At 39.4% G+C, this 14,984-nt stretch overlaps 3 protein-coding genes across 5 annotated transcripts; 2 read left to right on the forward strand and 1 right to left on the reverse strand.

The window, feature by feature from the left end:
* Window positions 1-6: 6 nt before the first annotated feature.
* pla2g7 (phospholipase A2, group VII (platelet-activating factor acetylhydrolase, plasma)) lies at window positions 7-3,958 on the forward strand. The gene is made up of 11 exons (XM_088362609.1): window positions 7-381; window positions 784-912; window positions 994-1,144; window positions 1,294-1,387; window positions 1,471-1,539; window positions 1,991-2,156; window positions 2,238-2,351; window positions 2,623-2,714; window positions 2,959-3,129; window positions 3,204-3,352; window positions 3,425-3,958. Exons 1-11 carry the CDS (start codon window positions 319-321, stop codon window positions 3,523-3,525), a joined length of 1,299 nt encoding a protein of 432 aa, XP_088218735.1. The 5' UTR covers window positions 7-318; the 3' UTR covers window positions 3,526-3,958.
* tdrd6a (tudor domain containing 6a) lies at window positions 3,877-13,226 on the reverse strand. 3 transcript variants are annotated; one of them, XM_088362607.1, is made up of 17 exons: window positions 12,960-13,226; window positions 7,149-12,260; window positions 6,929-7,052; window positions 6,740-6,807; window positions 6,361-6,435; window positions 6,147-6,192; window positions 5,930-5,997; window positions 5,821-5,866; window positions 5,662-5,729; window positions 5,543-5,588; window positions 5,254-5,327; window positions 4,932-4,983; window positions 4,694-4,746; window positions 4,539-4,626; window positions 4,396-4,433; window positions 4,222-4,273; window positions 3,877-4,143 (listed from the first exon to the last, which is right to left on the reverse strand). In XM_088362607.1, exons 2-17 carry the CDS (start codon window positions 12,192-12,194, stop codon window positions 4,082-4,084), a joined length of 6,006 nt encoding a protein of 2,001 aa, XP_088218733.1. In that variant the 5' UTR covers window positions 12,195-12,260; window positions 12,960-13,226; the 3' UTR covers window positions 3,877-4,081. The 3 variants fall into 3 exon arrangements, with proteins under 3 accessions (XP_088218733.1, XP_088218732.1, XP_088218731.1); XM_088362606.1 differs by having other exon boundaries at window positions 4,396-4,424; window positions 6,929-12,260; XM_088362605.1 differs by having other exon boundaries at window positions 6,929-12,260.
* Window positions 13,227-13,456: 230 nt separating this feature from the next.
* Window positions 13,457-14,922, forward strand: sf3b6 (splicing factor 3b, subunit 6). Its single transcript, XM_088362620.1, has 4 exons — window positions 13,457-13,615; window positions 13,992-14,110; window positions 14,215-14,353; window positions 14,494-14,922. The coding sequence occupies exons 1-4, from the start codon at window positions 13,586-13,588 to the stop codon at window positions 14,581-14,583; spliced, it is 378 nt and encodes a 125-aa protein (XP_088218746.1). The 5' UTR covers window positions 13,457-13,585; the 3' UTR covers window positions 14,584-14,922.
* The last annotated feature ends 62 nt before the right edge of the window (window positions 14,923-14,984 follow it).

The following is a 14,984-nucleotide window of genomic DNA, read 5'->3' on the forward strand; positions in this document are numbered from 1 at the left end:
TACAGTCATACTTCCGGTATTTAGTGTAGTTACGTTACGCTCGTGTATTGTTTACGCTGGGATTATTTTAGTATGAATCTACGGATGTGAACAATGTCATATTTATTTAGACGGGCTAAATGAGTCTGACTGTATAGAGACGTTTATAATTCGAATCGTGCACTATGTTTATAACGGTGCGGGTAGTACGAGTTTCGAAGGATTTATAATTTTATTGGAAGGCTTTCGATGCTGGAGTCGTGGGTTAGGGGATTCGAACCTGTCAAAACCACTCCCTCGTGACTCACACTTCGAACTGGACAAAGTCAAGTCATTTGAATGTTGCGACATGGACTGTCGAAACTTTGCTCAGTAGTATTCGATCAGGATTTACCTCGCCAGGTAAGCTGTCATTTTTGTTGTCCCTGCGTTAACCAAACGTTAGTGTCCCGTTTTTTTTTTTTTTTTAAGGACAGTGTCTTCCTCGATTTTTTCTAAATTCAAACTAAGCTTGAGTTTATCCTTCATTGTAATTCGTATATCCAGTTTAGTTGTAACGGTATCGATCATGTCTCCGCTTACAAAGCTACGTGGATTTATAAACTTTTATGTCACATTTAATGTAAGATCACAAATCTTTGTTGGTTGTTTATTGGGAGTTTCAAACTTATGATCGCCAAAGAAATTTCATCAAATTCCTAAACATGTCATCACCAGTTTCATGTAGCAATACTTGTTTTCTTGCATATAATATACGTATATCCTTTTAACTTAACACAATCCATGTCCTAATTTTGTCCACAGTTCAGAGGAGGTGTAAAATTTAAAAAATCAGATATGGGAAATGTATTCTGTAACAACCTGGAAATCCCTCCACCCAAGGGCCCAAATGCTGCAGGATGTACTGACTTTATGATGGATCACACAGTGCAGGTAAAGTTCAAGATGAGGAAGAACAAGAGCCAGTGTGATTATTTTTATGGTAATATATTTTTGCATTTGTGTTGCCAACAGGGCAGCTTCTTCCGCCTTTACTATCCTTGCCAGAAGACAGACAAATCCGAGTTGCCAAACTGGATTCCGAGCAGAGAGTACTTTAACGGCCTGGCAGACTTTATGAAAATCAACAGGACTTTTGGTGAAAGAATATTCAACTGCCTCTTTGGTAATTCATCATGACATATAGCAAATTTAAGCCCATTCACTATTACACTGTGTCTTTAAAATAAATGTATTGAGGAAGAAAACGTTATGTTTTAAAAACTTTTAAAAACATGATTTATTATGATTTATTTGTCAAACTTTTTTTTCCAGGGTCATTTAAGATTCCAGCCTACTTAGACGCTCCATTAAGCGCAAATGAAAAATGCCCAGTAGTTATCTTCTCACATGGTTTGGGGGCCTTCAGGTACTATCCTTGTTGGAATTTGACACATTTCATTTTTTTTAGGAATGATCTGAGTTGGTTTTTTTCCCTCCCCCTTGTTTTAGGACTTTGTATTCTTGTATATGTACAGAACTAGCCTCTCAAGGCTTCATTGTGGCCTCTGTGGAACACAGGTATGTGTACACTGTACATATGAAAGTTTAAATTTAACTTATTATCACTGTCCACAACTCTGACCAAAAATAGTTAATTCAAGTAGTGCAAATTTACAGCATGGGTATCTTTTTTTTTTAACATCCCTCTTTCCGGTGATGCTGATAGTGAACATGCATACAGGAAATTCACAAACGAACCATGCGGATTGGAACTTCTTCAATGTCATGAATCAGCAAAATGCGTTCTATTTTAATTGTGTTGTGTAATGGGACAATTTTAGGAAATCTAATCTTGGGTGCAAATTTGCAGCCCACATTTGGTCTGTCTTATGCACACATGTGATTTTGATCAGTTGGAGGAGCATGTGACCAAGCTTTCAAATGTAGTGTTACTCTTTGGCTTATGATGAAGTTTGTCAAGGAAAAAAAAAAAAAAACATGTGCCTCTCTCTCTCTCTCTCTCCCGCAGAGACCAATCTGCCTCAGCCACATTTACCTTGCAACAAAAGTACGAAATGGAGACAACCAATGAAAATTCCTTGAAAACGTCCCTCACAGACACCCTGATGAGGGAGTGGATGTACTACAGGAGTCTGCAACAAGGGGAGCAAGAGTTCCCCCTCAGATATCAGCAAGTATGCTCAGACATCTGGAGCGGTGAAATATACAAAATTGTTTTTCATAAGTAAGGTGTAAAAACCTTCTGTCTTTTCCAGGTACAACAGAGGGCTGATGAATGCGTCCGTGCACTTCAGAAACTTGCAGACATAAACTCAGGGCTTCCGATGGAAAATGTTTTGCATACACAATTTGACTGGAAGACCTTGGAGGTAACGTAATTTTTTTTTTTTTTTAATTATTAGCATCTTCATAATGCTTAGATCAATGACATTTTTGTTGGCTATGCATAAATGTTACCTTTTCTGTGTCAATTAAAAGTTAAGCCGCCACAATAATGTTTTATGTTACATGGATTTAATTGACGTTAATAGTTTTAGGTGTCAATTTCAATGGTTTCTGTGGGAATACTGTATATTTTAAATCATAATTGCTTTGCATAGTTGATTTTTGTGTGATACCTTGTATCAAAATGTCCTGCAGAACTCAATGGATCTTGACAGAGTAGCTATAATGGGCCATTCCTTTGGTGGAGCGACCGTCATAGAAGCTCTAGCCAGAGAGGCAAAATTCAAGTAAGTGTAGTTCCTCACATCTATTAATTTGCTATATTACTTACCTTCAAAAGGGCCATAAATAAGTTGGATCCTATCACAGCTGACATTTGGTGAGAGGCCCATAATCTTCTCTCCATGCTTCTTCCAACTGCATCATACCTGCCCCAAATATCAATAACCACAATGAGTTTGTTGAAATCATGTTAAAAATAATCTTTTTGCATCCTTGATAATTCTCTTTTACCTTGATCTACCTTTTTAGGTGTGCTGTCGCGCTGGATGCCTGGATGTTCCCATTAAAAGATGAAATCTTCCCCCAAGTGAATCAGCCCATCTTTTTTGTCAACTCTGAGAGGTTCCACTGGCCAGCGAACATTAAGCGTATCAAAAAGTTGGACTCGCCGGACATAGAGAGAAAAATGATGACCATCAGGTAGCATGAGTAGAAAATGACACTGTTAGCGGCAATTTCTTTCCTGATGGATTTTGCTGCCTTTGTTCCTTCAGAGGGTCAGTGCACCAGTCTTTCCCAGACTTCACCTTTCTGGCAGGAAACTTGATCGGCAAGTTGATGAAGCTCAGAGGGGACATCGACCCAGCAATTGGGATCGACCTCTCAAACAAAGCATCGCTCGCATTTCTGCAGCGGCACCTGGGTAAAACTAATCTTAACCAAAACCTGTTAATTCAAATGTGAATAGTGTCTGAAATTGTTTTTTTTCTCCAAGGTTTGAAAAAGAACTTTAATCAGTGGGACAATCTGATTGAAGGGAATGACGAAAACCTCATTCCAGGAACTAATGTCAATTTGCTTCAGTCAGCCATCTGACATTAAGCCACTGTGAACACTTGAGATGACCCCCCACAATGTTAAGCAAAATAACATTTTAAGAACATTTCTTTATGAACATAACTGACTTCTTTAAAGTATTATTTATCTCTTTAAAGTCACCAGCATTTTAATTAAAAAAAAAAAAAAAATAATCAAAATACGTCCTGTAATAGTTTGTGTTGTGTTACTGAAACCTCGCATAGCTCCTCCAAAATTCAACCATCGTATTTGGTGTGTATGCATGTGAACTTTTTTTTTTTTTAAATCATGAGCCAAATCAATGAACAAAATGTGGCTATATGTATCAATCAGGAGGAACTGTGAATAATTGTACAGTACATATAAAAATGTATGTTGAACTCTCGCCATTTATTTTATTTACTATAGTCTATTTTTTGTGCACACACTAATAAACCAGTTTTGTAACCAACAGTCTTATTTTCAATGCTCATTAACCAAAAAGGAAAGTGCAAACCAAAACATTTACTAATAACATTTGTGCTACTCTCAAACACCAAACACAGAAAACTTCAAGAACAAAATGTATTGGCTCTCACTCCTCTGTCTCATCCTTGACGACCACAGGCAACTGAATTGGGTCTGACAAGACATCACCTAAAAATAAATAAATAATCACATCATGATCACTGACGAAAAACACTTATTTTAAAACACAATTTTCTCTACACTTACCAGCGCTGTCATCAGGGGACAATGGACCAGCATTTCCCGCATCACTAGAATCCTTGGAAAAATAATCACATTGTGTTTTCACCACAGAGGTATGGGACAAACTTAAATTAGGATAATTGATTATCATTAAAAACAAATCAATCGTTCACTGAGAATTCCAACAATTCATCTTACCTTGTCATCCCAATTCTCCAGGTCCACCTCTTCCTGGTCTACAACAGGAAATTGTTAGCATCACATTTTACAAACCATGTGAGGATCTATGTTAATCATGTAGCCATTGTTTCTCTTCATAGAGAATCAAAGTCTATTATTACCGAGCATGGCAGCCTCATAAACTTGCTTGTTGTGGGCATCTGTCAAACACATGTCTTGGATAAGACAGATCACCTCCTCAACATCGTTCTGAAAAGTAGGAGCATCAGTGTATGCTTATGACTCAAGATGGTTTTATTCATAGAATACTGACTACCTCATCTGGAGAGAGATGTGTGTGGTATCCTGCCTCCGTGTCTAACGATAGAGCTGTCAAGACAGTTTTTAATTATTGGCTGTAAACGTTAGCGTGAACTTATGGTAAATGTTCATCTTGATCAAAATATGAAAGGAAAAAAAAAAACATTCCCATCAAGAACAGTTGTAAAGCCCTGTTTTTGCTGTCCATACAGTAAATTTAATATATTGTGCCATTAATATTGCACATAACTTACCAATTACTTGCTCAATAGGAGAATCAAAAGGAAGCAGGGGTTCATTCGGGACCTATAATAAATATTAAATAGATCTTAGATGTGGCTTTGCAGTACATGCAACAAATGTCCGGTTGTAGTAATATTTTAAAAATTGTGTTTCCTATTTTTAATCATGTTTTCGAAATGATAAACCCAAGTCGAGGTTAGCATGTTGGTTTGGCCTTCTACAAAAAAAAAAAGACCCATCCATGGTTGTTATGACTTCAACGCAGAGTGAAACAAACAAAACACTGCAGATATGTACGCAAGTCATGTGGAAATTCAGTGTGATGCAAAATACCATTTCCTCCCGTGTCACCCTGATGTGACAACAATTTCTCGCAGCCATTACGCCATCACTCTGTTCATCGGTTTCTGAAATGCAAATGTGATGTTAGATGATTTAATCTTGTTTTTCAGGCAGAAAGATTATGCACATATCTTTAAGATTTTTGTAAGGGTTTCAGTTTGACTTTTTTTTTAGGAAAGTTTGTAGAGTAGCAGCAGTGGTGGAAATACTGCTCTCTACTGGATGATTATCACATGGCATGTCAAGAAGCTTCATGGATGACAATTTCATCAAATCATACCTGTCAACGCCTCATCGGAATCGATCACCTCCTCAGCCACGGCACCCTAAAAAAATATAACAAAACCTAAATGACATTTCTCGAACAAGCAAAACTTAGAAAAGTGCTAATTAACTTACGACTACATCTGGAACGGAATCTGTGCCGATATGTGACTTGCTGAAGTCAGTGTCAAAAGGAGGAGCATCTGAGTGGGCAATAAAATATCCATCTTTTAACAACACTATTAAATGAGGAGTTTTCCTGCGTTTTGATATTTGGAGCTGACAAGAACAAACCTGAAGAAGCATTCTCTTCAAACAACGTCTCATCCTGAATTGCATTCTAAAAGAGAACAGATTATTCCATGAGCAATTTGCAAGAGGGACAAAAGAGAGTTGGCAGTACCATTTCTTTTGCGTGTGTATCTTCATGCTGTGGGATGACATCATCTTCACTTTTCTGTTCTGGGGCATCTGTTCGACAAACAATATCCAGCACTGTTAGCTCCCACGCTTGAGAGAATTCACCATCAAGAAATTTGAATGCAGTGGTGCCTCGACATTTTTTTTTTTTTGTGTTCTTTACAAATTATTGTACATCTGTGTTTAGGAAAAATGCTTACCTTGTAACTGCTGAAGAACAGGCACAAGAAAAGATTCACTTGGAATCTACAAGACAGCAACACCGGACATGCATTTCACTCCATCTCGCAAATATAGATGAGAATTCATTGCTAATAATTAAAATAATGTTCTTCACTTGACAGGAAATCAAAAATGCACTTTAATATATTATTATTATAGTACAGTGTTTTTTTAAAAAAAAAAATAGCATACCAGTTCAGATCCTTCAGAGGTGTCAACAGCTGTCGCCTGAGGGACCACGTTGTTCACGACAGCATCATGACAGACCTTTAAAAGGTGACAAAATATATTTTGGTGTCAATTGCTCGACATTGGCATTGAAACTTTTCCCATCTACTGAAAGAACTAAACAGTGAACAAGTTAATTATCCGCATGCATGATAATGAGAACTTAGTTTAGAACCAGTCAACCAGATGATCCTGTTTTTACTCGGTCATAGTGTTTAATACTTTAGAGCAAATTTGATTAATCTTAATGGTCCATGAGTAATTCATTACTTCTAAAAATGTGAGGGTAAAATATTCCATAGACACTCAAAGCAAATGTACGAGTCCAAAGTATACAATTTACCATCGTCACATTTTTCCCACTCATAGCTGGAATTGCAACTTTCTTGTCATCAGTCGAAACATTTGGATCTGGAAAAAAATCATACAATATTATCAAACGTGACGTCCATCTAGAGCTTGACATGAACTTTTTTTTTGCTCACCAGCCACTTACGGCTAGCATTTCCACAAGCCGACAGAAAGGACTTACCATAAGAACAGGTCTGGACAACAGAGCAGTCCCACACGAGGTTATCCGCCACATCAAATGGAGGCAATGGAATCCCAGATTCATTCGCGGCCTCAACGAAGTCTTGGTCACTCTCAATGATGTTCTTCTCAAAAATTTTCAGGGGCAACACATTTTCTTGTATTCCACTATCAAGTTGTGAAACGCTGATTTCAATCTCAGGAATCAAAAGCGTGTTTACCTCTTCACTTGTTTCATTTAGGCTCCGAATTTCAGACACACACATTTCTTCCACAGTAGAAAGAATTGAAGTGTGAAGATGATCCACATGGCTTCGAAAGTCCTTTGGAGTACTTGTTACTACACCCTCATTCTGATCCATCCCAACGTGAGAAGCTCCTCTTGTGTTTTCACTCTCAGGGTTTTCATTTTCGGTTTTCTTGGCAGACACATCAATTGAGTCGAGTTTTTCATCCAGTTTGTTTTCCAGTGTGGGGGTCATCCACCACTTTTTCATAGTCTCATTTAACCTTTGACCTTCACACTCCAATTTCACAATGTACATGTTTTTTCCATCTTCTCTAGTGACAGTCATCTGCAAGAGTTTGTCTTGTGCAATTGAAAAGATTTCATCGAAAGCTCCAGCACTCCAGGAGCCATGAGACTCATCGAAACCTTCAAGCGTACACAGAAATGCCTGTGATGGAGTTTGTAAAAGGTCAGGGGTTATTTCCCTCACGTCTGTGCCGGAAATTTCCGCTGTGTTTCCATAGTCTACAAACACAACTGACAGCACATCTCCATCGTTATCGAGTACTTCAGCACGGTGCCAAAGTTGTTCCTCGGCATAAAATGCAATGCAAGGTGTGCCAGGTGAGAGAGGGCCATCAGGTGTGTCATTAGCCGCATTTCCGATTTCCGAAAGACTTTCAGATATCTCATCCAGGGCGAGCGAGTCGGCGAGCTGACACCAAAATTTATGAGCATCGCAAAAAACAGAGATGTAAACGTCTAGCTGTTGTCCTTCTGTAAATTCCAAATGTTGATAACAGAGAGAATTGAAATTCGGTGAGTTTTCGGAGCTGCTTTCCATTTTGTTCTCACTGTCTGATGGGATGTCTGAACATCTCGCCGGCGCTTGACATGTGACCTGCACACCATTATCGTCTAGAGTAACTCGCCACTTTACATCTGACAGCTGCACGAATTGACATTTCAGAATTTTCTCTGCATTTGAGCCAATATGGTTTTTCAGAGTGGACACCACTTCAGCATCAAGTATCTCCAAAGACTCGGCTTTACTCAGCATGCAATGTGTGCTGTACCTTGGCAACTGCATAAAATCCTGATTGAGTTTGGCTAATTTGGAAAACGCTAACTCCGCCGTGTTACCAAAATCAACATACTCTACAAGAGCCAAAGAATTAGAGAGCACTTGTTTCACAACTGCCCGGTACCACAAGGAATCATCAGGAAACACAGCTTGAACTAGGTCACCTACGTCTATCTTCGTGATGCTGATTTTGGGAGTGGTTGGTGGGTCGTTAAGTTTGTCCTGGAGGGAAAATATTTCATCCTCTTCTCTCACGAGTTGTACGTAGAAACTTGTTGGGCTGTTGTAATGTGAAATATAAACATCCGCTTCCATATCCAACGTGATTGAATTCTTGGGCAAGTCTTCGAGTTTAGGAAGTTTTGGATCATCGGTTTGGGGAGGAAGGTTGCCGTATTTTGGTGGTGATTTGGTGTCCAATGTTGAGTTTGTGAGATTTTCTTTATTTTCAGTTTTAGAAATGTGCTTGTTCTGATTTTGCCTTTGATTTGGTGTTCGATACAGTTCTTTCGAGGCGTTTTTAACCGTCTGCTCAGTCTGCAGATTCGCTCTTGAAGGTTGTGTCGCTCGATGTACTGGTTTGGGGTCAAGTGTATTGTTTTTTTGGATGACTTGAGGAGAAAAGGACATTGCTTCTTTGCCCCGGTTTGCATTCTGAGGAGCTTTCGGATGCTGGTAGGGACCAGTGTGCTTCTGGAGTTGAAAAATGTCCTTCATTTTTGAATTGATTTGAGTTCCATTGTGGTAAAGTTCAACCAGGAGACTCCCATCAGGTTCCCTGGCTAAAACTAGTGCTTTGAATTGACAGTCTGTCACAGATTTTTCAAACCAGTTATTCACCTTACTGGGAACATAAAGTGGGACATCAGAGAGTCGGCACATGACTGCTTGGACAGGGACGGACATTATGTCCTTGGCTTCTTTGGGAACCGGAATCAAGTCCGATTTGTCCACTTCGGCTGTATTGCCATAATCGACAAAGTGAACCAGGATGGATGGCTGAGTGGCCTTGATTTGTGCCCTGTACCAAAGCCCATCAGTATATTTTGCAAAGCACAATTTTTGAAATAACGGCGGTGGCTTCACATTGCCAAGTTGTTTACAGAGATTGTTGACCATCTTGTTAAGATCCTTCAGTGCATCAGCGTTCTTCTCAAGTTGGCAGTAGAACTGACCGACACTGTTTACACACGTGACTGTGACTTGCTCTTCGGTTCCGACTTTGACGTTGTGTGTTGAGTGGTAGTACGTGTCCAAACGGTAAGATGGTTCGTGCACCTTCTTCCCAGGTGTGAAAAGGGCAAGTTCGGCCATACTGGTGCAAATGCTCTCAAAGGGAGTTTCTAGATCCACAATGTTGACAATTAATTTCTCTTCATTGTACATGACTGCATAGACTGTACACTTTAACGGTACAAAGTTGGAGGTAGCTGTTTTCACAAAGTTGAGAAACTTTTCTTTCCCTTTTTCGTTCCAATTTTTTTCAACTGACATGACCTCGAGGGGGTTGTAGAGACCGCAGCGGAAAGCTTGACTGGGCAGATCAAAAAATTCACGACGGATGTTCCTCACGTTGTGGAGAGAGACCGTCATCGTTTGACCGTAGTCCACAAAGAGAACAGTCACATGAGTCGTTTGGTGTTTGCGAATCACAAGACCTCTGTACCAATATCCAGTTTGAGGGTGTCGAACAACACAGGATGTTTCTCGAAGAGGCTCGAAAATACTGCCCGCGTAGTGTGCCTGCATGTCGTACATCAGCGATTGCAGCTTGTCAGAGTATTTAACGAGTTGACACCAAAAAGAATTGGGGCTCTCGATGCACGACACATGGATATCGAGGATACTGCCGACGGTAAACATGTTTTCCTTGAACTTTGCAATTTGAAGGTCGTTGGATGGGGAATGGATTTGATCCTGGGTGTTAAAAGAAGCCTCACTTTCTTTCAAGAATCCAGTTTCGGATTTTGCAGTGGAGATCCGAGATGTCTTTTTCATCTCGTCACATTCGGCAAGGCCAGAAGAACACAGTAGCCTCCCAATATCTTTTTCTTCTTTGGACTTGGGGTCTGTCAATGTTACCACAAAGGTATCATTGTGTTTTTCCATCACATGTACATTGAGCAGTTTGTCTGTGATCATTTTGATGAAAACCTTAATGGCGGAAGAACTCCATCCGAGACCTTTTGGCCTGAGTCCTGCCAAGGAACATTTCAGTGCAAGCCGTGGCATTTGTTTTAATGCATCAGGAAGGGTTCTGATGTCACTGCCATCAACCTCTTCTGTGTCTCCATAATCCATGAAGAACACCTTGATTTTTGTTTCTCCGACTTCTAACACGATAGCTCTGTAGAAATCCCCATCGGACGCTTTGGCTGCACAGCAGGCACCGAGAGCAGGTGCTTCCATCACATGTTTACCGTCTGAAGATTTAAACAACTGGAAAATATTCTCAATTAATTCATCAAGCACGTTTGCACAGTTTTGCATTTGGATCCAAAACTCGGCTGGGTGGGATACATGAGACACGCGTGCCACATGAGAAGATCCGGGTAAAATGTTCTCAACCGTGTCAAGTCTCTCCGTCTTAGCTTCAACCACATCGGTCAGGCCAGAAGCTAGCATGATTCCTTCAGTAATCTGAAACTGGGGTGGATGATGGATGCTGTAAGTCATATTTCCAGTTGGATAATCACAAAGTGTTTCTCTGCTCTCCAGCAGAGAGTTCTCCTGAGAACAAAACATGGTGTTGAGGTTTATATTTTTATCACCATAGAGTGTAACATAGTAAACACCCTCTGCAATACTTTGATACTGGAATTTAGCAATTAGAGTCTTGTGCAGGAGTAGGGATTTGAGATAGTTGATCTGCTTGCTTGTCCATCCAACCCCCTTGTCAAAAATTCCATGGAGTGAGCATACATAGGTCACAACAGGCATTTTGAAGAATTCTGGAGCCAGTGGTCTTACATTGTCTATTTGAACCACTTGTTTGGTACCATAGTCAACGTTCAGGACTTCCACCAGTTGGCTTCCTGGGAATACTTGTTGAAGAAGAGAGCGGTACCAATTGCCATCATGTGCTCTTGCAGCACAAGGAAATCCGATCATTTCAGGACCCACGGCACAACTGACCATCCTGCCCTTGCAGCGCTGTGTGATTTGCTCCGAGAGTCCTTTCAACTCTTCAGTAAAAATCTTCAACTGACAGAAGATACGCTGTGGATTGGTCACTTCGGTGACGACAATAGTCTCCACAGCTCCTGTGGACAACTTTGGAAACATGTACAGATCTTTCTTGCGTAGCTGCTCAACTTCACCCATGGAGGTCTGATGAAACCTTTCAGCTTCAGAATCTGGTAACAGAACGAAATCCAAGAACATTCTTGGATCCAGTTTCTTTGCTAATCCCATTTCATACATTTGTCCGGTTATGTATGGTATGTCCAGAAGAAATTTTCTTTGTTTTACTAGTACATCTTGCACATGTGCTTTTACGGTCTTGCCTCGAAGAGTCTGCATGAATTCGAGGGCGAATGGAGACCATCTATTTTCTGGAGCGTGTGGCCATATATTGGCAAGCACGCAAAGCTCCACTTCAGGTGGTAGGTGGAAGTGCTCCTTCTTTCCCCAAGCCAATAACTTTGTGGTGGTACTACATGTGATCCCTTTGTCAATGAGTAAGACTTGGCAGTTGGATCCATTTTTTGTGACTATGCGGGATCTATACCATGTACCATCGATGTGAATTAAGCACAAGTCACCAGGATTTCCTTCAAACTCCTGAAATATATTTACAGGAGATTGAATATTTTCCGCCAGAGATTGATAATCTGTGGCACTAGCCAGGCCAAATTTGGCCCAGAATTCTATGAATGTACAAACGGGATATGAGTCAACTTTTGTGATCAAGATTGTTACGTCAGAGCCTTGTGCTGGAGGGATGGATGACATTGCTGCAGTTTCACTCACTCGTCATCATTTGTCACTTTCAATTGTTGTTTGAGAGCGATGAATGATCTGGAAAAAATATATTGGCATGTTGTAAATCGATTACATTAGTTGGGGCTGCATGATTAAACATAAAAATTAGATTTTTTTTTCCACAGCTTGTTTTCTATCCAATTCATTTATTTATTGACAATATAATCGAGATAGGCAGTAGCAACAAAATAACCCAGTTCAGTGATTAGTTATACTTACAGCAAACTAAACATGCCATTTACATACATACAGCAAACTAAACATGCCACATTTCACAAATTCTGCTTGCTTGTGTAGACTTATAAGCACAACTCTGTATATATTGGCAAATATTTAGTACTGTGGTAATTGCCAATTTAAATAAAGATTTGTAATTGTACTGAGCGAATCCATTTGATTTCATTGAGGCATTGACTGCATGCAAATACAATGATGAGCTACAGAAACAGAGGCCATATCGCAATAAATAGACATTATGACGAAGCGGGCCAGTAGGTGTATTTTTTATTTTTATTTTTTTTGTCCAACAGTCATATTTGGTTCTTTTTCCAATAGTCAATTTACGCGACAGTCCTCGTGTTCCGCGCGGCCTTGTGGTAGTATAACTAGATTAGCTTCACCGTGACGAACAACGAGCACAAACGTGGCTCCAAGCCCCCTCTGACGTTTCAAAAACGGGAAGCACTAAAAAAATGTTTACATTAACAGAATGTTGTCTTATGTACAATTTCTCACCTTTTGTTGTTATTTTGGCAATGGCGCAGATTTTCGGGTAGCTAATGGCGTTGATTGTCCCATCCAATGAGCTTCCGCCCAATTCCACGCAGTTGCTAATTCGCTAAATTAAGGAGCAGCCTCCGAAAAGTGGCGGATAACACCCGTAATGTTAATTTAGTTGATGTTTTTTTTTGTACTGGCGTGCACTATTGCACGTAAGTGAGTCCAAATTAACATTCAACTTTTCTAAAACTAGCAAACGTCGACAGTAAAATGATTACCTTAGTTTAACGCAGATTGTAGGTGCAATAGTAGAAGACACGCCCACTTTTTCCTCGAGTCGGAAATTATTTTTTTTTTCCTTTCTCTCTTTCTTTTTTTTTCTTTGAATATATGATTCAAAAAACAAAACAATACCTACACATAAAAAGTGTGCACAACTAATAACTGCGTCCAAACTAGCAACAACTAAAAACTAGCGTCATTTTCCATTTGCCCTGTAGGGGGCAGGCTAGCCCAAATCCGATACAGGAAGTGTGTCATCAACAGGCGACGCTCCAATCTTGAGTTGACGGCGTACACACGCTATTGTTGTTATCCTACATTTTCAATCTCTCCCACTAAAACAAAGAAACTTAGTCAACATGGCTATGCAAGCAGCGAAACGTGCGAATGTAAGTGCTTACTTCATGTTTTTGTTAATATTGTTTGAGGTAAATGTTGCACTCTGTTGCTCAATGTTTAGCACACCGTTGTTTGCTAACTAGATAGCCCACCAACGCAATCATAGTTGGGCCTACCGATCGTTAATTTTACCTCACAAAACTAATTTTTCCTCATAGTTTTATCTAACCTATTGAAATGTCTATCTTAACGCATTTAGCATTACGTCATTGGGATGTTTGTAAAATGTACGTTGATTTTATAGCACCACTGTGACCAAATGTTTAGCATGTTTATATCTGCCCTTTGACCTCGAATGTGACCCAAATGATGACCATAGATGGATGATTGATCTTCTAATGTTATTCTGTGAATGTCAATCTGCAGATAAGACTTCCTCCAGAGGTCAACAGAATCCTCTACATTAGGAACCTTCCCTATAAGATCACAGGGGAGGAGATGTATGATATCTTTGGAAAATATGGACCAATACGGCAAATCAGAACGTAAGTATGTCAAGTATTTAGCGGTCAGTGCTCCGACATCCTGGAAAGAAGCTTGAGAAAGAATATGTATCAGCTTGAATTCATTGAGCATGCTTTGTTTGCAGAGGTAACACACCGGAAACAAGAGGAACAGCCTATGTGGTTTATGAAGATATTTTCGATGCCAAAAATGCTTGCGATCATCTGTCAGGCTTCAACGTTTGCAACCGCTACTTGGTTGTTCTGTACTACAACGCAAACAGGGTATGTGCATGCCTTTTCCTTTTTTTAATTTTGTAAATCAGCATAATTTAATTTCCTGATGTTGCTGTTTTTCTAACTTTGTAGCATGTATTTAAATCTTAATTTAAATGATTGTTTTTTGTCTTGTGTGATTTTTACAGGCATTCCAGAAAATGGACACAAAAAAGAAAGAGGAACAGTTGAAGCTCCTAAAAGAAAAATATGGCATCAACACAGATCCCCCAAAGTAGAATTCATAAAATGTCTCCTTTTTTATTTTTTTTATTCTGTTTTCCTTGTGATTTGTGTCAAGTACTTTCACATCCATAACATGGACATCTATTTTTTTTTCATTTGTGTTCTGTTAATATAAGGGGTTATTTTTATGCAGAGGTTAAAATTGTTACATTGGAAATAAAGTGCAGGAATGCTGTTTTGTTTCCTGAGACTTGGTTTTAACCAGATTTTTTTCTTGTAACAATTTGACCTAGAAATGAATGTTTCCTCTTTTTTTAGCGATCATTGACTTTAAATTAGCTTTGACCGATATTATGTTGCACTCTCTGTAAAATAAAAGTTCTTTCTCAAAATTGATTCATTTACTGGTAGATATTTTAGAGTGAAAATATTAACGTCATTTAATTTATATTAA

Source organism: Syngnathus floridae, chromosome 19 (assembly GCF_059516105.1).
Source record: "Syngnathus floridae isolate MCC-2025c chromosome 19, RoL_Sflo_1.0, whole genome shotgun sequence".
Taxonomy (NCBI): domain Eukaryota; kingdom Metazoa; phylum Chordata; class Actinopteri; order Syngnathiformes; family Syngnathidae; genus Syngnathus; species Syngnathus floridae.